Source organism: Anser cygnoides, chromosome 2 (genome assembly GCF_040182565.1).
Source record: "Anser cygnoides isolate HZ-2024a breed goose chromosome 2, Taihu_goose_T2T_genome, whole genome shotgun sequence".
Taxonomy (NCBI): Eukaryota; Metazoa; Chordata; class Aves; order Anseriformes; family Anatidae; genus Anser; species Anser cygnoides.
This window is the reverse complement of record NC_089874.1, coordinates 38,340,213-38,363,420: the sequence shown is the minus strand read 5'-3', so window position 1 is coordinate 38,363,420 and position 23,208 is coordinate 38,340,213. Positions and strand designations below refer to the sequence as shown.

Genomic DNA, 23,208 nt, shown 5'->3' with positions numbered 1-23,208 from the left:
CCACACAGCTCGGGGTGGTTCAGGAACTGGCCGCTTCCCATCGTGGGGCTTTCTTCACCTCATATCGTGTACTTTTATAGATGTCTGGGCGTTGCCCACAAGTTTCTGATTTCAGATTTCGGATCTGTTTTCTCTTCCTCAGAGCTGAAGCCAACAGCTGAGTTGCCGGCTCCTGGGGGGCAGTGCCAGCCCCACCACGGGATGCCAGGCAGCCCCACTGGCTTTTAGTTCCTCATGTGCCTGAATTTCCAGGTTTTCCATTTGCAGCAGTGCTGCTGCTGCTTTTATTGTTTCTGGTTGCTTCCTAGCCATAAACGCTGCCTGCTATTCCGCTGAAGGCGAGCAAGTAACTGGTTACACGTGTGGCAGCACAGTAGCCAAGTGGGTGCTCTGATTTCATGCTATACCCCTTTGTATGTATGTGCTGGGCAGAGGGAAGCGGTATGATTTTTTTTTATGGTGTTTATAAATATATTTATCCTTTGCAGTCATGTCCAAGAAAGTACTTCCTGCTTTCGGGAGAATCCTTTGGCATCCATCAATAGCGCTGCCAGTCACCAGCCTGCGATGGTAGCTTTCTTTAATAAGAAAGAGCAAAGAAAGCAACCAGAAAAGTGCTCCTGCACTGTTTTAACCTCTGGTCCTGTTTATCATGAGACCACCTAACACACTGCAGGAGGTGATGCTGCATGTCACTACCACGCGGCTTCCTGGCTGGCTGCTGGCCTTTGTCCTGATAAACCTGTTCTTTTCAGCTGAAAAGCTAGCTTCATGTTGAAAGGGCAATTCTGTTTCAATAAAAGAGCACTTAATCCCTTCTCGTTTGTCTTATACTATCATTTAATCTTGGCAAAACAGCAGTGTTAGAAAACTTCTACTCAATCTTTTTTGGCTCAATTTTTTTCCTAGACTCAATGGAATATGCGTTACTGCTTTTGAATATGAAAATCAAACCATGCTTACATATAATTTATTATCCTAAACAGAAGGATTGCATTTATCTATAAGATACAAATGTGGTTAAAAATAGGATGTAACTGAAGTAAATTAAAGGACAATAGTAGCCTTCAAACATATAAAGAGGTGGTACGTTTTTCTTATTCTCAGTGTAAATGGTCTCTGGAGACCACCTTTTTACACTGATTGTGCATGTCTAAGATTAAGCAAAGCTGTATGACCAGTGCTATCTCAGGAGGATGCTGAGTCATTAACTCATGTTTATTGCCTCTTGCCATCTTTAGATTATTGCAATTTATAGCTCAAATGCCTTTTTAGGCTGTTTATAAGTTAAAATTAGCTAAATTCTTCTGGAAGCAAGTGATAAGTCACTCGGCATTTCTATATCATGGAAAACAAGTTCCTAGCGATGATTCCAGGCTACTTCTAAGATTTTTCTTTCCGTGCAAAGTCTAATTGTGGTACTCATCCCTAGTTATATATATTACTCAATTCTATGTTTTGCTAGATTTGCTGATTTGCCTTTTTTTAAATTTTTTTTTTTTTTACCAGCATATGCTCTTAAAGAATTTATTGAAGTTAGAGAGTATATTATTTATTAGGTATAGAGTATCCACTTTGACTAGACTACATTAAAATGTTCATATATTATTCTGGAGTCTGAGTCACATTCGATGATGACCTAGGATGCTGTTCAAGTTACATAATGTAAATGATCAGCAATGTTAAGTAGCGGATACAAACTGTAGTACTGAGCATATGAACAGAATTAGGCCTAATACACACTTGGAAAAAACACAGGTGAATTAGGGAAAACAAAGACTGAAAAAAAAGAAGCACATTTTTACCTTATCCTGTGGATTATTTTTTTTCTTTTACCAGTCTTATTGCTGCTGATAACAAATTCAAAACAGGCATTACTGGACTATATATATGCTTACCGACTTCAGTGGAAGTTGCATTTGCTTATATAAGCTAGTATTATATGGTTTCTACAGAACGGGAAGTAAGCTATTTTTCTGTGTTACATGCTTTTTCTGAAGAGTTTTTATCACTAATATCACCACAGATAAATTTGGCCATCCCATCATGCTCAAACGCATTATATTAAAGCACCTCCAGATGTAAATTATTTAAGGTATTAGTACATAGCAATCACCTGAGAATTCTCCTCAAGCATTTCTATGCATTAGTTCAGTGGTACTAGAGTAAAATTCCTTATTCTATGTATTTTATTGGATTTAAAGTACAATATTGTACAGTCAAACATATAGTTCAGCCTGTTTCAGTAAACACAGAAGCTTAATCAGGAAATAAAATATAAAAAATAAGTGTTTTGAATATATATATTATTAAATCTTATTTTAAATTCATCTGCAGGGGGCTATATATCTTAAACACTGATGCTACATTCTAATTTTGAAATCAGTCACCTAGACTTATATATATGTTTTCCCATCCACACTTTTTCACACATACATTTGCATGTGGAAAAGTGGCATGTGGATGTGCGGGCTAACCTAATGACAGAGTTGGTATTAAGATTCGTGAACACTTGGAATCAGTTTCACTTGAAATGGAAACTCTCTTATTTTTGTGTGCCTTAATTTAAACTGAAGTGCATAGATAAAATTATTTCAAACAGATTTTGCCTGGAGAATACGCAGAGTTTACTCATATATGCGTATACACATATGCAATTGTGATTTCTTATGCAAAGATCGTAGAAGATGCCACTTGATTGTCATAAATCAGCAATCCAAAAGACACTGGATTTGACTGGGTTCGAGCAACATGCAATACAAGGTACTCTTATTATCTCCAGAAGTTTTTGTTCCTAACTGCAAACCAATGTGTCTGCCTATCATATTGTTCGACTGTTCTGCCGCCTTTCTGTAGGGCTAAAACAGGCTTTGATTTTGCACCTTTGTGTCAGCGTTGCTTGCTTACTTTCAAATGTCACCAGCTTTCACTATTGCAAAATTAGCATATGTGCGGGTACTCTATTGTGTTCTACATTTGTGTTCCTCTCCTAACTTGCATAAGCTTAGAGGGGAAAAAAACACCATTAATGCTTTGTATATTTTTCTCATATTAATATTGAAGCATAAACAAGTGAAGTGTTTCACCCTGTGTAAGACCTTTTACTTCTAATGGTAGAGTCTCACAGTGAATTATCTGCGCAGCCTGCTAACTATCATTTTTTGTTTAATTCCTGGCAAAATATGATATTTTAGGGCACGGTAGTTGGAACTGAAATGCTACAAAGAAATCTGTACCAGGCAACATGTGCATTGAAAGTACGTATCTGGTGCTAAATGCATTTGAAGGAAGGGATAGAGTCAGGTTTGTACCTGAAATGTTGCTCACCAAAAAGTTGCGTCATATTTATTTCAGAAAACTTCAACAACTTGCTCAGACTGAAATGTTCTTCAACTTTCCAGCCTAATAATTATTTTATAAATATCAGAAGTGCAGTGCACTTAATTCTTTAGCTGAAGGCAGTATTTTCAGTTTCTGTACACTGCTTCGAGCTTGCTCCATTTAATCATTTTAAAAGCTTATTTGGTGCAAATTGAATTTAACACTGTAGTTGCAGGGGTGTTATGTAAAAAGTCCGAAAGATCGTTTGTTGTGTAAGGCTTATTGTACAAACGATTGAGCTTCAGAGCTGGAGCAGCGACCGAGTCATCTTAAACTCTCCAGCACCCTCTGTTGACATGATAAAGCAATGCCTTGTGCATTGCTCCTTTATTGCTAGGAAATCTATCAAAATACATAGCAGAGAAATCAATAACTCCGCTATGTTTTACTTTTTAAAGGTCTAGTTTATGTAGTTAAATCTTAATTTGCCTTATGTTTTGGGATTAGTTTTCCTTTTATTTTTATTTTGTCTTCTCCCACTGCCATTCCGGTCTGTCGGTGGACCCAAACCAGAAAGCTTCAGTCATCTTAGTCGTCTTGTATTTTATTTTTTTTTCTTTGCTGCGGAGATCCCGAAGACTTTCCAAACTGCATATTTGGTGCTGTAGAAATGCAAATTGTCTGTTCCTTTGTAAACCTTTCAATTGTCAGACTGCTCTCTTTCAAAATAATAGAGGAGCCTGGAATCGCCCATGCTAAAATTAAGAATTTATAACTGTATGGAACAGATGTTTTCATAAACATTTGCTATAATTAATTTCAACTAGGGGATTGAAGGAACAAAGCAGTTTTTCCCTCTTCAAAACTTTATTGCCTTTTCCCCATACAGTGAACTCCGAAATCTTTGCTTTAATATTGTTAATGAAACAAATTTACTCTTCTGTTTGGTTTTCACTCTGAAAAAGGAAAGCTTGATTTGAACACGATACTGGCCTTTGGAACAATGAACAGATATGTTGAATTTCAAACATTGCACATAAAGAATTAAAATACAGATCGTAAGTCTTTAGGTGCTCATTTCTGAGACTAAAACTCCGTGGTGTCAATTGTCAGAGATTCTTACATATTAAAGTAAATTTTATGCAGATCAGTTTGATGAATATGTATCTGTGGAGTAAATAGTATGAAGGAATTTTATGTTTGAAGAGTTGTGAACCTTGGTGTTACAAAAAGCAAAGGAGTCTCGTGGCATTATATATAGTTTTAATGCATAGTAAAATGCTTATTGTATGTTGATTACCCCTTTATACTCACAATAAAGGTCTGCAATCTGTTAAGCAATTTTTTTTTGTTTGCATTATGTGAGGAATGCATTTTGACTAAAATCATTCTTCCATATTTGTATTGTCACTAGTTTTTCAGGGATATTGTTTGAAATGTATATAGATTAGGACCAGAATTTTGATGCTATTGTGAAGAAGAAAAATATCCATACATTATTGTTCTGTTTTTACTAGTTTCTACATATTATATAAACATCATCTAATGAAAAAAAAATCTTTAAAGTTTTAAAATAAGCATGGCTTAATTGTTTTACACCTGAAAGAACCAGTGCAGCTGCAAGGATTTTTGAGCAAACTAGAATTCCTGACTGATCTGTCATCTATAAAGTGTGCAAAGAAAAATAGGTAGCTGTCATTAAAATTACATTTCAGCTTTCAATAACCATTTAATGAGTAGCGTAATTATATAAGTATGGTACCTCAAGTACTTCACTCAATAATTAAAAATAATCTCATCTTTAAAGTGAAAGCGCTATAATTATTATTTGACTTAACCAGGACCACTGTTATGATCTCCAGTGGCACCTCAGATTGTTCAAAGTGGTTTTGAAAGTATAAATTAAAATTGGATAAATCATTAAATTATTAAGCTTTAAATATCCTGAAAATGAATATAGCATGGAATTTGGAAGTCATGTTGTAAGAACTGACAACCTTAGAGTGCAAGCATGTATTTGTGTTAAAATTTTCCTTGCCTTTAATCATAAAACACTGCGTTAATGATTGGGTGTTTTATATCAGCCTGAACTTGAATTTTCACAATTGTTAAATAATTTTTGTTTTTAAACAAGACTTTAAACTTTGATAAGAATACAAAGAAAATATTAAGCAGAGTGCAAACTTGTCAGCAAAGAGATCTATATCCATTTTGATACTTGTGAGCAAAGGAATGCACAGTTTGATTTCCTAAGTAGGAACGCTTTTATCACCAATTCTGAAACTGACAGCTATAAAACCCTTTCATAATTGACAGAAGATTGGTAAATAGTTTATCACTATATAAATAAATGCATATGTGTTGTGTACCCACAGGTAGTCATGCGTGCATGTGTATACATGCATGTACATACATACGGATAAATATGAAGATTTTTTCAGTATCAAAACATACATTCAAAAGACAAGAATTTAGAGTTATTTATAAAAGTTAGGAATATAGCCATAGATAAAGGGGATTTCACTCAAGCTTCTTGTCTTAGTAGACCCACCACTGTTTGTGATATGTTTCCCAGCTCTTTTCCATAAAGAGTCGTGTGCTGAATTTTTGCCTCTTGCACAAATAGTTGTTTTCAGAGAGGTAATGAAGGAGATGATTGAGCAATCTCTGATCCATCCATGGTTCTTCACATGCTTTTTCACTCTTGTTGAGCACATGCTCAAGGTGCTCATTGTGCCTGGTAGGTACCCAGAGCATCTTCCTGCTCTTGAAATGAAGGGCTCTACAATGCTATCCAGTTTCTTCATATTGCCTTAACTGGGAGCTGTGCCTTGCACCTTAACAAAGCTTTTGTCTGAGATGAGGTTATACTACCAGCATAATAATCTGTTTAAATATATATATATATAAACTGTGTGTATATTTAAATTAGGTTTCTTCTTGTTACAGTTTCTACATGTGGTTTTCAGATAATGTTCAGAAAATGTATTCGGCTTCCTCCTTATTCTGGGTTCATCTATTTTATGCTATGTCTATAGTCTCAAACGTGTTCTTACAAAAAAAGGTTGCTGCAGGTGACAAGTCTGTGCGTTCTGTGTGAATCTAGTACCCTAATAAACGTACAATTTACAAATCCTTCTCCTTGTATCTCTGAAATCCAAAGAAGCTTGCATTTGAAATATTCTTTTTTGACTGTTTTGTAAAAGCATCGATTTCAAGTTATGCAGATCCTCCGGAAACAGATTCCAGCTGTGTCCGGAAGCACCAGCTCCCACCCACCAGAGTCCCAGCTCCCTTTAGCCCTCAGTCTCCATCCACAATAAAAGACTTAACTAAAACACAGCAAAATAATTATTTCAGGAGAAGCATTGTTCATTCCCAGGAAAGGGACTTGCTCAGTTAGTTCAGCAGCAAGGTATTCAGATGACTTTCAGTCCCTTTGAAGGGACTGCCTTGTTTTACTATTGTATTAAAACCAGTGACTCCTCTAGTGCTGAAAGCTGGATACCTCAGCCTTACTTACTTTGTTACCAATGCTTGTTATGGTACTGGTTGTTTCCCCTCTCTTGCCTCCGCAAGTATGATGAGATTTATTTTACCCTTTTTTTTTTTTATTCTCTTTCCCCCAGGCATTGCATTTGAAGTCTGGAAGCATTTTCAGGAGGTGCAGGGCAGGGTTGGTGGAGCATCCTCTATTTCCTCAGCAGAGTCCTTCTTCCCATTTTTGAGTCTCAGGATCTAAAGACTAGTATGATGTGAAATCAGTTAGCATTTTTGAAGGAGATCACAAATTCAGTTACCAGCATCATGAATCTTGCATTTATAACCCTTTGGTATACAACCTAATTTTATCAGAAACTTGCATCATTATCACTGACTATACAAGTAATCTCTGTTTTCCGCTGGGTGTTCACCATACCTTTCAAATGCAAGGCTAACTGAAACTTGCCTGAGGAGAGGTGATCCAGGGCATGGATTCCCACAGCTTATTGTCATTAGTTAGTGAAGCACCTGTCCTGTTTGCTCTCATAAATTGTTGACTATGAAAGCTTGCCAGGATTTGCTAGAAAGACTTCCAGATAACAGTAGGTGAAACCTAAGGAATCCTCTTTTAAGTCAAATGAATACTTTTCACTTTGCGTTGTCATTTTTATCACTTTAAATAACAGGCATCTAAATCATCGTTCCGGATATTATTAGCAGATATATCTGTCTTAAAAGGGATAGAGCAGGGAAACAACAAACAAAAACCAACAACAGCAACAAAAAAGCCCACTCAACTAAATCCTCTCTATGAGAGCTTAATGTACCTGCTCCTATCCAGCTTTGATAGCTGCTGCTAATGGTAAGATGGAGCAGCCAAAGTGGCTCTCAAAAAGTAACAGTAACTTGTCTGAATACGAGATTTATTAACAGTGGGCGTACAATTAAGAATGCTGAAGAATTGCAGTGGTTGTTTAAAGAAAGGAAATTGTTGTTTTCTTCTGGGAGAGTGCTTCAGAACAAAGAATAGTACAAGCGGAGTAGTTTGTGAGGGAAAGCTGACTCCTGGGGTGTCCTTTTAATCTTGGTGGATGTAGCAGATCCCACCAAATGTTCATTGTTGGATCCTGATGAAAAAGAAGCTTTTTTTTCACCAGAATTCTGGTTTTCTTCACAGAGCCCAGTAGACCCTTTGGGCAGGACAAATAGTTTATTAGAAAGATGAAAAACGCCATGCTTCACGAAGGTAGAAGATCACGTTGCTAATCTTTAAAAGGGTTCCAAAATACCTTTTTCAGGATATGAACTAAGCATTGTGAATGAGTTTTCCTTTTCAGTTTGACTTTCCGCTCTCAATTTTAAAACCTCCAGAACTGCAGTCAGGATAACGGAGCATGCAAGTACAGCCAAAGTCGTAGAAATAAACATGAATATTCTTTTAGGATCCATAGGTTTCCATTTCTCATTCTTTTCTCTGTTCCTCTTCTGGACCTAATCTCACAAAAGATTAACTTTTTTTCTCAACGTGGAAGAGTGTTTATTATAACAATAGTAAGAGAAGTTTTTTGCCAACAGTTGTTCATTCTAAATGAGTGAGGGGTGGAGTGAGGAATGGCATTTCATACATTTCATACTTTTAAAATATCAGGTGTTATGTTTCTGAATTGGTCAATCTGGGATTACTAATTACAAATCTAGACTCAATTAATCTGAGTTTTTTGTTTGTTTTATAAATTAAAAATAAATAAATAAATAAAGCTAACCACCTTTCACACAGCCCTGTCACTATAATACAGAAATATCTAAGATATCACTGGGGACACGTTCTTGGGAGGACATATTTTCCTGGCACATAGGATTTTACTTACATTTTCAAAGTCACTCACCAAAAAAAAAAAAAAAAAAAAAATGAAGTAACAAATGATGGGATACAAGGAAACAGTATTGGGTTGTGCCAGCAGAGGTTAATATATGATTTTAGGAAGAATTTCTTCGTGGAGAAGGTGGTCAAGCATTGGAGGGGGCTGTCCAGGGAATTGGTAGAGTCTCCATCCCTGGAGGTATTTAAGAGATGTGTGGATGTGGCACTAAGGGATGTGGTTTAGTGATGGGACTCGGTAGGTCAGGTTGATGGTTGGACTTTATGATTGATCTTGAAGGTCTTTACCAACCTAGGTGATCTATGAAAACGGCTACAACACTTTTCTTTGTCTATAGCCAGTCTAATTCTTCTTTGGCAAAGAATCTACTGTACAGTGATGGCACTTGTTTGATGAAAGAATTTATTTTTAGTGGAGTTCTTAAACAGTTTATGGTGGAACTGATCTTACCTAATGAATATTTTCATTCATTGTCTTAACGCAAAGCGGAAGACTGCACTGATGGACATCTGTGTAGAAATAAAAATTAAAGGCGGGATCCAGTGCAAACAAATAGAATATTCAGGCAGGACTGATCCTTTCTGAGGAAAAGAGGACTAGAAAGAGCATGAAATAATAGGAAATACAGTATTGTACTCACAAGCACAACTTATTTTTGTAATGAAAAATGGAAAGTAAACATATAGGAGCGTTGGTTAAGGAAGGCTGTGAAACTACAGCATGGTGTGGCGTGACTATAAATTGTATTAGGCAAGGTATTTTTGGTAGAGGGGAAAAGCAATGTCTAAAGACTCAACTTGAATAAACTTTTAATATGCTGTTTACATCTGCTGTTCCTTCTTTTCCATGTTTCAGAAGGATTGATTTAAACAAAGCAGAGATTAGGGAGCTATCTATAAATGTATATATACATTTATAGCTGATATCAGCTGATATAGCTGATGATAAGCTACCTGACAAGATAGGCAAGAACAAATGGTGTAAAACAGGGCATGAATAAATTTACTTTGAAAAATAGAAGATTCCTTCTGGCTTTTAACAATCCTTCAATAGATGTAGTTATTATAGAGGGGAGGGACTCCTTGTTCTTGGTTTCTCCCAGCTTCACTGTTCTATGTAAGTTTTTATCCCACAGGATGTAAAACAAGATGTTTTACAGACATGTTATTTAGGTAGTTTCAGAGAAGCTTGGAACATGTGCTATGAAAGAAAAATCTGGTGTCATACAGTCAACTTAAATTTTTCGCAAAATAGACAAACTTACACATTCTTATGCTAGTTAAATTGTGTTTCATAAGATGAGAAGGGTCTCAGTGAAAACTTCTAGTAATATTAAATCTTAGATTTCCAGGATATTCAGGCTCCAAATCGAATGTGGTGGCTAGTTGTTTCTATTGCCAGCTGTATGAATTTGAAGATGCAGAATTGAGAATTTGCTAAGTAAGTTTTATCATAAACTAAAATTAACGTGCAGTAAAATCAGGTGCAATACCTATGATGCTGTATTATTTATTACCATGATTTGTCTTATAACAAGGGCATTTTCTTTTTATTTTGTATTAGGAGGATCAAATGAAAATGGAAGCACACACCACACGTCAGATTCTGCTGGAACATTTATTTCTTACAGGTTCGTAATTTTTGGTATATGTTTTCCATTTTTAAAAAGTTTGAATGTAATAAATACAATCTATTTAAAACAAAAGAACGGGTCTGTATATTTCAAGGCTATTATACGATCTAAATTGCAACAGTCAATAGACTGAAGACAAAGGGTTTAATTAAGTAATGACCTGGAAAACTTGTTTTTTAATATATTTTTTTTCAGAAAATTTTTCAGAACACTTAACTAATGAAAGTTTTGGCTGTCTGTAAGCCTAAATATTTATTTTTTTTTGCTTAACTATGCAGTAAAGTAGAATTTTTTTACTTAAAATAATAGAAGTTAAACTAAATGTTGAAATATTTAACTGATCAGGGTCACCTTTCTGATTTTCTCCAAAATAACTGGTTCTGTGGACAACAAGGAACTCTATTTGTTAGTTATTGCAATTAAAACAAACAAACAAAACCAGGATTTGTTAAATTTTGAGGGTTTTGGACAGTAAATTAATATTTCAATTCTGTTGTTAGCAAATACCAGTAAAAGAAATATGGTGCTGTGGAACTTTTTGCAGCACTGTCATTAAACTTGAGTTTTGCGTGGGTAAATACCAGAGGATGTCTTGTTCTTTAAAGCACAGAAGGATAATCATCAGATCTGTAGTTTCATCTTTCAGACAGCAAAATACTGCCTCTGCTGAAAAAGCTGAATCTGTGTCCCTGTGACTGGTAAATTAATAGTAAGATTTGTGCTAACTAGAATTGCTTCATCTGATTTTGATGCTTAAGTATGGTAAAATAAAACAAGCCTACCATCAGATTATTTTGGATTCATTTAGTAAACTATGATGTGTGGCATCTATTTCGTTCTTTCTTTGTACTTCGCTGTAGTCTGTACTTCAAAGTGCTGTGGCCAGGCAGGCAGAAGGAACCTGCCTGTTTGCCTTGTCCTGGTTGTGATTAGGTGGGGAGTATCTCCTGCTCTTGAGCCAACGAGCTCCATGAGGAGCCTTCAGGTGGTGAGTGGCCTGGAGGGACACAAGTGGAAGACCTGTTGCAGACTGGAGGCTTGAGAGATTGCTGAGGAGACCAGAGAGCAAGGAGCTCGGTCTTAAGGATGTATATTGGGTATACATGGCAATGGTTTAGCAGCAGGGAGACTGCAGGGGTGAGAAGAGCCCGGAAGCTGCCCCATGTTACATAAAAGACAGTTTCAGCAGGCTCCAGAAGGGACCTGCCTCTGGCCAGAGCAGGGCCCATGAGCATCACTCATTGCGCCTCTGGGAGAGCAGATAATGGAAAGGGAAAAACTGTTGCACAACAGCAGCTGGGAGAGAGGAGTGAGAAGCAGCCCTGCAGCCGCCGAGGTCAGTGCAGCAGGAGGGCAGGAGGTGCTCCAGGCACGCAGCAGCAGTTCCCCTGCGGCCTGTGGAGAGGCCCCTGGTGGAGCAGGCTGTCCCCCTGCAGCCCATGGGTCCCACACGGAGCAGATCTCCACGCTGCAGCCCGTGGAGGAGCCCCCGGTGGAGCAGGTGGATGTGGCCTGGAGGAGGCTGCGGCCCATGGAGAGCCCCCGCAGGAGCAGGCCCCGGGCCGGAGCTGCAGCCCGTGGAGAGGAGCCCACGCAGGAGCAGGGGGTCTGGGGGGAGCTGCCGCCCGTGGGGGACCCGTGCTGGAGCAGTTTGCTCCTGGGGGATGGACCCCGTGGTACGGAGCCGTGTGGGAGCAGTGCATGAAGAGCTGCTGCCTGTGGGCAGCCCCCGCAGGATCAGTTCGGGAAGGATGGCATCCCGTGGGAGGGACCCCGCGTGGAGCAGGGGCAGAGAGTGACCATGAAGGGGTGGCAGAGATGAAGTGCTGGGGACTGACCACAGCCCCCATTCCCTTTTCCCCTGTGCTGCTCAGGGGGAGGACATAGAAGAGGGTGGATGGGGGAAAGGTGTTTTTAGTTCCTTTTTAGTTTCTCACTGCTCTAGTCTGATAGTGAAAGGCAATAACTTATATTAATCTCCCTATGATGAGTCTGTTTTGCCCATGATGGTAACTGTTGAGTGATCTCCCTGTCCTTATTTCAACCCTTCAGCCCTTTCTATCATATTTTCTCTCCTTTTTTCTTTGAGGAGGGGGAGTGAGAGAGCAGTTGTGGTGGAGCTCAGCTGCCCAGCAGAGTAAAACCACCCAAGACTTTTCATAACGATCTAGAGGAAGCAACAAAGAGTTTGTTGCAATTCAAACACCCAGAGAAAGCTTCTGGTCTGAGAGCAAGATTGGAAAAGAAAAGTAATGCAGGGATGCAGTTGGCCAGGGTAGCCAAATCCTTTCAATTTGCTGTGTTCCAGTAAATGTTTTGTTCTAATTTAAGTTCTGATGAAACCTGGTTTGGGTGATGCAAAACCCTTTGAGGGTAGTTAGGATGTTCACTTTAAGAATAATATGTTAGCAGATCCATTTCAGGTTCCTGGCTCAATTCTCTGTCACATTTGCAGTTTCTAACTCCTGCAATACACAATTTTTAAAAAGGGCTCAAAAATACCACCCAGAATAATTTTCATGCTTTTCAGGTGAGAAGCCTATATACAGAGACCATGTGCTGGTTTTGGCTGGGAGAGAGATAATATTCTTCATTGCTCAAACAGTGCTGTGTGTTGTGGATTTGTGGTGAAAACAGTGTTGATAACACACTAATGTTTTAGTTGTTGCTGGGCAGCGCTTACACAGAGCCAAGGACTTTTCTGCTTCTCACGCTGCCCTGCCAGCAAGGAGGCTGGAGGTGCCCAAGAAGTTGCGAGGGGACACAGCCAGCACAGCTGACCCAGGCTGACCCAAGTGATGTCCCATACCATATGGCGTCACTCTCAGCAGTAAAAGATGGGGGAAAGGAGGAGGAGGCAGGGACATTCAGAGTTACAGCGTTTATCTTCCCAAGTAACTGTTACATGCGATTAAGCCCTACTTTCCTGGAAATGGCTGAACATCTGCCTGCCGATGGGAAGTAGGGAATGAATTCTGTATTTTGCCTTCCTTGCAGGCACAGCTTTTGCTTTACTTATTAAACTGCCTTTATTTCAACCCAAGTGTTTTCTCACTTTTACCTTTCCGATTCTTTCCCCCATCCCTCTGGGGTGGAGTGAGCGTGAGGCTGTGTGGCACTTAGCTGCCTACCAGAGTTAACCCGCAGCAGTCCATGACACCGCCTCTAAAAAATAGGCAGGACAAAATTTAGCCAGATTAGCAAAAGGAAGGAGTTGAGAGCTCTTCTCTGCCACTAATTCCAGGACACTTATATGTAAAGGTTGTTAACTCAAGAGCCTCAGCTGTTGTACCTGCCAAATTAAAATTTGAAGAAGAAGCCAGCTTCAGCTCTGGTTCTATGAGAGTTAGCTGTGGGGTTGGGGTCCTAATGCTGTCACCCTACCCCTTCTTCATTCATGCACTTGTGTTGGTGAGCTGGTCCCAAAGCACTGAACTAGCCCAGCTAGGGCAAGGTTTGTGCTGATTTGATTCATGGTGTCAGCCTGCTAAACGTTTGGATGAGTATCAGTGCCAGAGTAAGGCAAGCAACTAGAATATATGTGTAGGAGTAAATGGGAGGACAAAGGATGGCACCATTTACTTCAGTCAGACTGCACCACAGTGAATCCTCGGCCTTCAGTCTAGGCAGTCTGTGGTTTATTGATGGAGGCTGCACAGCCTGAGACAGTATCAGTGTAGAGTTGTGTGGATTGATCAGGTATAAGACACCCAGACTCTAGATTGTGCTGCATCTCCTTTGCATTGTTTTGGTCAAATATCTAACGGGAAATGATTGCAGTGCTGGAAAATTTAATGCTTAGCACTGACCCATCAGTCTCAGGACTCAAAAGACTTATGCATATATGCATCCATTGGGTCTCATGCATATGTTTTGTCAACAGTTCTGGAATATTACCCTTTGTTACTACAAACTAATTAGAACGGTCTTTATATTGTCCTAAGCTTATTCCAGTGTGCCAAACCATCCTTAGTGCTCCAAAAGTAAGTGGAGGATAAAGTTGGCCTTTGTATCTGCATATTCCTTAGTCCAAAGTGCATATAATAAATATGATGTTGACTATGAATTCCACTGAAAAATAATCATATTCTGTCAGAGAGGATTACAGCTCAACTTAGAAAACTGAAGTTAATTAATATTTTAGAAGCAGTCCCATATACCACTGCCAGAGTACTATTGTTAAAATTAGAGGCAAGATGATAAAGCAAAATAGTACAGTATATATGTTTGTATGTGTGCGTATGTATATATATCTATATATACAAGAATCCTCTGGCTTTTAATAGTTGCCAAGCCAGCACCGTTATTAAGTAGTATTTACAGTGTTTAAGGTGTGAAATGAATATTTTCTGCTCAGTGGCAAGTAATTGCCATCATATAATGAGACTGGCTGTAAATTTGCTAGTTGGGTTGAATAGTGTGTTGATAGTTACAGCTCTGGGCTGCGTGTTATGTAAAAATGAGCAGCTGATACCTTATGAAAGACTAAAAGAATCTTAAACTACCTTGAAAAGTAACGATGATAAATATATGTTATTTCTTTAAAGACTCATTATGGATTTTTATTTATTTTAGGATATTCTCAATGAATATTGTTTCAGTAAATTACTGATTTGATCAAACTGATGATAGTCTTGTTTATCCACTGTGCTTCAGTCTACTTTATTAAAGAGATTGGCTAGTGGGTTTTGCTCTAAAAGAGACAAAGACGTCATTGGATCATTGTAGATGTCATGCTTGCAGAAGGCTACCAGATGCAAAATTCAATGGGAGTTTTCACTGAAGCAAAAACTGCTTTATTTTTTTTCGGCAGTAGTATCTTTACAATTTGTTTGGGGGAAGAGGCAACTCCAAATGTATAAAAATATTTAAATGTGAACGTGTTTTGCAATAGCAAAATTTAAAATTTTAGCAATTGAAAAGTGCTCTTAAGAGCATGTTGTTTTTACCACAGAAACAAACAAACAAACAACAGCAAAAACACATGGTGGTGGGAGGGGGTTGTTACTTGATTTGAACACTTTATTTCAAAATACAGGGTTCTACTAGGTTATACTGTTCATATAAGACTCTGTGTGTGCGTTTGTATTAATAAAGGATGCCTGGTTGTTACCCTTTGATATATTTATAGTGCTGCATAACTATTTGTGTGGTATAGGTTTTTTTGTTTGTTTGTGGTTGTTTGTTTGTTGTTTTTTTAATATGATCCTGTCACGTTAGAGTTTGTAGATCTTGCTTGTATTGGTCACAGCACAGATTTAATGCTACTTGTGTTCAGATAGTGAGCATTACCCTCTAGGTCATAAACTTTGTAAGTAATGTAAATGAAAATCACATGTGACTGGCACATATATTTCTAAATATTCTGTGAGTTTGAATGCATCCTGTCAGGTCAACCAGAGAATTTTCTGGTTGGTCTTGAGGCTCTTGTGGAAGTACGTGTGTACTTGAGAAGATGTTTTTTAATAAGATACTATGGAAATTCTTTCCTAGAACCGTGTTATCAAAATTTGAAGTTCACTATTAGAAGAATTTGAAAAAGTATTTGCACATTTAGTAACTCTCATCTTTAAAACATAAACTTGGGGAAAATATTTGAGCTCTACTGTGCTGTGTTATTTTATTGCTACGGTTAAAGCCTTTTCTGGATGTGCAGATTAGCTGGACTTTGCCAAAAGGAAGAGAAAAATAGGTGTGGGTCTGTAGTCTCAGTATCTGCAATGCAGTGCCACTGAAAAGTAGAAATACTTTCTCTTGCCTTCCCAAGGGCAGCTGACCTTCTCCTCGCCAAAGAGGTGAACCCCTTGCCAGCACATATGACTACAGACTATTACATTAATCTGTTTAGCCTCAGTACCAGCTGCTTGCATGTTTTTAATTATCTTATTAGATGGTATAACAGTGACCTATGAAATAAAATGAAGGTGAGTATTTTTTAACTTTATTTTACAGGCTATTTTTCTAAATATATTTTAATGACCTAATTATGACTTTTAGGGAGAGCCATTGATGCAGACATTCAATTTGGCTGATAGAATGTAACATCCCAAGGACACTTATTTTCTTCCAAGGTGGATTCATACATTAATACTGCTTCTAATAAATATATAGCCTAAAAAAAGCTCACTTTTCATACTTGTGTTGTTAACTTTATGATTCAGAGACCCATGACCACTGTGCTGGATAATTTCTTAATACATCTCTGCACTTGTATATAGGTTTAATTTCTATGCTATATATCAAGATGAAGTTCTTTCCTATGTGGCTTAAACTCCGTGTTTAAACATGTGATGATTGCTCAAAGTTGTGGGATATATAGGCAATGTATATTCCTCGTTCTGCTGATATTTAACATAGGCAGTGGATCTGGTGTAAGAAATACTTCGTTATTCCATTTTCTTCCCCTCACTTCTTACAGATTATGCTTACCAGATGTTTTCTTTCTTACTGCAAAAAGGCAATGTGGTCCTGCTGGCTGAGGCATGTTTCTTGTGTGCCAGCCAACTACTGCAGGACTGATACTGAGCATACAGAAGAAAGACTGCAAGGGGTGCAAGCTGTTCCTCCCTGTTTCTACCCCTTTCCAAAAGTGGGTAGTGAAACTAGTTTGATTCCTGTTTGACCTATGGCTTTTCTTAGCAGCCGAGTGAGAAATGGCTACATAGCCTCTGCCCTTACATGCAAAGATGTAGGCAACATATACCCCCACCTTGTGGAAAATTCTTGTCTTAATCTGTTAGGAAGCAACCCTTTTCCATTTACACAAGCCTTTTTAGTCTTGTTCATACTCAGGTGGTGTTTCTTTATTGTTTTACACTTAAGCCACCCCTGTGCAAGTATAACCCATGTTTCCTAACTTTATCCAGTATGTGACCACATGTAATCAAGAGCTGTGAAGAACAAGCTTTTTTTCTGTTGGATTTTAAAATATTTTGAGATACAAAAATTGTAGAGTAAAAGACAAAGTAGTAAACTAGAACTGCGCTTCCATTCTATAAGGAGAATTCTCAGCACTTGCCTCTTTCCCCTCTTTCTACAATGAAGTAGCAAAACTGGCATCCATGTTTTTGTCTTACCTAGAACTGTTTTTGAGACAGCATCCTAGTTGATGCTCTTTACTTGCAAAGAGGCCTCTTCACTACAGGTCAGTTTTGTCTGAGAGCCTGTAAAACTCTCTCCTTGAAGTTTCTGATTCTTCTGAACAACTAATCCTCTGAATGTGCTTATAATCTTTTTCTGGATGTACTGGTCTGTGCCAGTACTCTCATCTCGTCCCGTTTTGTGAGGAAGTTAGCAATCCCATCTTGCAGATCTGTTATTTCCAGCAAGAGAAAGTGACTTTTTGCACTGATCACAGTCTTCCTCCAGAAGCCTTTTTTTCTCCAAATCCAAGATCACAGTGGCACCTACTGAGAGCTTGGAAGATTTCCCTATTTCTCTGAATGTTTTCAAAATTATATTCTTTTCTTTTCCTGTTCAAGGACCATTGTATAACATTCCATCCCCACCTTGTCAGACCTTTTTTATTGAATTCCTTCCTTCCACAGCTTGTCCAGTCTTCATTTCTTGACTGTTGTGCTAAGGAATTTGCCAAGGATGGCATAAGGCAAGGAAGAAGTTATCACCAAGGAGCTCAATCCCTGTATGCAATATATGTTTTCTAAGATCCAAACATTTCAGGAGATAAAAATTGTGGATTTTTTGAGCTTTTCCTATCAAAATTATGTTATTTTCTACAGAAGTAGAAACGTAATACAGGCTTTCTTTCTGTTTGGACACAGTGCAAACCCTTGGAAAATACGGGAGAGCAAATTTTGCGTTGCTTAACGTCTAAGATGCTCTCAACAGAGAAGCAGAAAGGAGGAATTGAGTACTAGCATCTCTTGTTGGCAAAATACTTCTTGGCATGTTGGTAGCAGAAAGGAAAGACTTAGCACGTGAGGAGAGGCTGTGAAAGGGAGAATAGTAGTTTCTTTCTAGCACCCATGGAGAGAATGTTAATGTTGCAGTTTATTCTTAATTTATTTTGTTGTACTTGAAAATTGTCCTGTATACCACTGACACCATATTCAGCTGATCTCTCATTTTCCCTTGATAGTATTTTAAGTGTTTTTCATTATGGATTTCCTATATTTTTCCACTCTTGATAACATTTGAATGATCATGGCAACAGGGAAAAGTGTCTGAGAACTGGAGGAAAGCAAATGTCTCTCCTGTCTTCAAAAAGCTAGGAAGGGGGACTCAGGGTGGTGAGACTTACCTCAAACCCTGGGAAGGTGATGGAGCAATTAATCCTGGGAGCTCTTTCCAGGCACATAAAGAGCAAGAAATTCATCAGGAGTAGTCATAATAGATTCAGGAAGGGCAAGTCACAGTCACACCTGACCAAGTTTTTAGCCATCTACGTAGAAATGACTGGCTTGGTAGTCAAGAGGAGAGCAATGGACTACAGTTTTAATCCAAAGAAGTTTGAAGACAAAAGCTGACAAAAATGATATCCAACTGAAATCAATCTAAAGAGCAAAGACGGTTTTAGTAAAAATACATGTTTTTTTAACAAAGGTAAGAAGAGCTAGTCAGTTCAACAGATTAAAGTTATATCATCAAATCACTCGTTTTCTTATGTCAGAGCATGCAAAATGGATGGACTTACAAAGTTAAGCCATAATTAACTACATTAACTAGACTTTTGTGTTTGTCACACTGCATATCATAAGATCCATGTTTTGAACTTGGGTGCATGTTATGTCAGTTCTAGTCCTGCTCTAGCTGGTCTGTTGTGAGTAAACAGAAACATTCTGGCATTTTGTGGCATATTCCTGCAAAATTATCTCCACTTTCCCTGTTATATCCATTTTTAGTTCATGATTTATAGAGCTATAGCTTTTATCTTCTTTTCTTCTTCTTAAAAATACGTGTGTGTTTGTATAAGAAGGCTGCATGCATGTGCATGCAGAATTCACAGAGATGTGGTTAGCTGTGGGTCAAAGTTAGCAAAAGGGAGAAGTAGCAAATTAACACTGGAAATACCAGTTAGAATGAAGCAGCACAGAAAGTCTCTCTGCAGCCTGCGTCATGACTAGAAAGATGGAGGGAATTAGCAGTTAAATGATTAAAAGTTGATTGGGTGACTCACCCTCCACTGTGTTTGCAACTTTCCCTTTGCTGTAGAGGAAGGTTAGCCACCTTGTTTAAACTATGTGCCTGGTATTTAGACGACAGCCTTTGGGCGAGATGATAATGTATGCCATGCCCAGATCAGGAGAAAGAACTATACGCAGGAGACCTAGAAAGTAAAAAATGTCCTACTTGGGTATGCAAAGGATTTCAAAGTCGTTGGGTTGGGGGTGTTAAACCAGAAGGCCTTGAATCTGCAACTGGCGAATCAGTTACAGTACAACTTAGGAATATAATAATGAAATGAATGTAGCAAAGTTTCCACCATTGACCATGATGTCTAAATTCCGTTTTGTCGTTCTGTAAATGTGTGCAGAAAGCAATGAGTAGAGGCGAACAAGCTGATAACATTCGGACTTCCAGCTGGCTGTAACAAGAGTTCTTACCAGATGCTCCTACAAAAGCAAAACAATGCCAGGGTTAGAAGCGAAGTGTTGTCCTCGTTCAAGACCTGGCTCCCTGGCAGAGAAGGATCAAGATGAAGTGGGCAGTTTTGAGTATAGAGAAAGGCATCTCATGATTTTGTGCCTGGCCCAGTGCTGTTTACAAGAGGTGCTGGTAGGGTCTCTCTGCCCATATAGCCTTGTGCGCTTCCAGGGACTGCACTGCACACACTCTGGTAGTTTCAATAACCTTACTTTTTTTTTTTTTTGCTGGAGTTTTTCTGTTTCAGAAAGTGATTTTACCTTTCTTCATGCAAACATTTTTAACTGTATGTCAGCCAAAATTAGATGAAACCTGAACGGTTTAGAAAATCTGGCCTTTGAATTTTGAGCCTCCCAGCAGTACAGCCATGCATATTCACACATACATGGCTGTTAACTCTGCCTTATATCCTGAGGCAGGAGTTTGAGAAACAGAAAAAATACATATATTTTCCAAGGAGAGTGATAAGCCTTCACATGAAGGCTGTCAAGTGGATTTTCAGGGTATCAAATATAAATTTGTGTATTTCAGAAATGTTTATGTTTTAGAAACTTTCTGCTTATTACTTGACACTACCTTTCAATTGCATTTTTCATGTTATTGTAGAATAAACTCTGTTTTCATTACACTCCTGGCTGTTGCTTCACTTTTTTCTCAAATGTTCATTTTATGGCCTAATAAATAATACAAACTATGCATGTTTCTTCGATATATGCAGCATGCTTGAACAGAACTATTGCCTCTATTTGAATGTAGATACCACATTCACTTACTGATGTTCCTATCAATAAAGACCTCTTACTGTAAAACATATGACACCATAATTAGAGAACTTGTCTTCTTTCTGACAGCCTGTTCACCTTTTTGCTTCACTGGGTACCTCTGGGGAAGCTGAGTTTGGGTCTCAACATTTAAAAAAGCACATTCAGAAGATTAACGAAAAATGGTATAAAAAAGTGAAATTGGTTTTTCTTGGAGCATACACAATTTTCCTTTAGATGATTTTGCCAATACCACCAGCCCTGCTCAAGAATTTTCTTTGGAGGTCTGTGAGATCATCCATTTTATCCTTCAGTATTAACCTAGAGGGTGGAATAAGCTTGAGATTTAGATTGCAACCTTGAATATGAATGCAAATATTCACACTTTTCTCTAGTATTACAGTATTTTTTCATGAACTGAGAAATATTCCTTGTTATCTAAATGTTTTAAATACTCAACTGGTCTTGCTTTATCATGGACATGAAAAAAGGATTTCAAAAGTTGGCATAAAATATTTCATAAATGCATGAGACAAAATAACTATATACACTGTCTAATGACCTGTTAGGTAATGGTTTCATCATTACCTGTGGTTTCAAATGGAAGTGATCATGGATAGTAACATTTAGCTAGTTGGTCCTAGCCCTTGTATTCCCAGAACATAATCTTTATATTTTTTCAGTGACATAGATTTTAGTTTGATGTGTCTGTTCTTCATTTGCATTTTTACATTTTGATGGGTTTTAGTATCTTCCCCAGAGCTTTATGTTGTTTAGAACATCATAGTACAAAAATATTTCCTATACTAGCTTTAAACATTGGAAGAATCTGCATTTGTATACATCAGCAGCTTTATCCCATAAATCGGTAAATACAGAATTTAACTGGTGTTGATTAACAGAATATCTGTGCTATACCACTCTTCCTCTTTTATCTTTCTTCATCTTCTGAACAGAGTATTTATTTTGTAATGAGGTTAGCTGGGCTAAGGTTGTATTCTGCATATCTATGATTGATGTATAGGCTCTACTGTTTAATCTACACATTAAAACTTAGCAACAAACCTAAAGTCTGATGTTTCACTGTAGGCTATCAGTGGAAGAATGTCTTTTGTTACCTCTACCCTAAAACCCACAGCTCAGTGTCAACTCAGTGAAACTCTAGGAATTATTATTCCAGAATTATCTTCTAGGCTTCTTGTTGCCTTACTGGTGTCATTCTTAAACACTTCATAGTTGCTTGTTCCTCCATAGCTGTAAAATAATGTAATTCCTTTGTTTTTTAATAAGATGCTAGACATCAGGGGTTTAAATAAATTTGATACCTTTTCAAAAATGGTACTTAAGCACATATGAGATTTTACATGGTGTTTCTAGTGTAAAGCCCTGCCACTCTGCTCCCTTCCTTACAGTGTGTAGTCAGAGTGGTGCTTCTCTTCCAAGAGATGTTCTAATGTTTATAATTGTCTTAGCAGGTATTGTAGCCCCAAAACATATCCTGTTGGAAAGAAAGAAAAGAATAAATATATATAGTTTTCTAGGAGTTCAACCTCATTTCTTATATGCAACAAAGTATGTGTGTTTGAGCAGACTATAAATATAATATAAAACTCTTCTGCAGATAGTTTCAGACTGTAGTGCTTGTGGTAGAAATGCATGTTTCAAGATGGAAGGGAACAGCTGAGAACTAAGAACAAACCTTGCAGAACAAATCTGCAATCTTTATCCCTTCCATTGTTTTGCTTGCTTTTTCATACGTATTGAGCACTTTTCTCACTTCTAAGTAATGCAACTGTCTAAATAAATATTTTACATTGGACCTTCACTGCATAGATACAGCACATGAAATGAAGTTTCTTAAAGAAATGTTAATCTAATTACTTTTTTCTCCCGTAGGTCTTGCGTTATTAAAACTTTACAATATATGTACCATAGCAAATTAGACTGTATACTTAAATAAGAATATAAAATATAAAAATGTATACAAAGTAACCAGAAAGCTTTAACTTTTTCATTTGTCTTTATTTTAATTGTTCAACTTAAAGGTGGTATTATAATACATGATTATGCATTTAATTGTCTAGTTTGATTAAAAACAATTGCATGTCCTTATTCATAGTTTAAGTGGTTCCGATTGGCTTTGAAGTCTTTCACTTCAGTGAAGCAAATGAGATGTGGTAGACTTGAGTTCCAATCTTTATTGCTCATTTCACTTTGACCAATGATTTCTACAAGCCTGGGTTAACAAGGCTTATAGATATTAGTTTACAGAGTAGTGCTATATCCTTTTTGAAATTATCCTTTTAAAATTGAAAGCTTGTTGATACTGCTCAGTGTTGCCATTATTGAAGCAGTCTCTAAAATTATGAGGCTTAATTTATTAGCCTTAATTCAAAATCTTTGAGAAGTGAATTCATGCTGTTCAGAAAGGATTTTAGATATCATTTAGCTCTCCTAAAACAGAAGCAGATTCCAATTTCAGTTTACACAAAGTCTTTTTTCAGTTGCTTATAACTTTTCTTTTTAG

General features: G+C 37.7%; 1 protein-coding gene across 6 annotated transcripts in view; it reads left to right on the top strand.

The window, feature by feature from the left end:
• TBC1D5 (TBC1 domain family member 5) overlaps positions 1-23,208 on the top strand; it is a 321,851-nt gene that overhangs the window by 147,433 nt on the left and 151,210 nt on the right. For all 6 annotated transcript variants that reach the window (XM_066991876.1, XM_066991877.1, XM_066991874.1 and 3 more), the window contains one exon: positions 10,248-10,314. In XM_066991876.1, the coding sequence (XP_066847977.1) occupies positions 10,248-10,314 (67 nt within the window). The remainder of the gene's footprint in view (positions 1-10,247; positions 10,315-23,208) is intronic.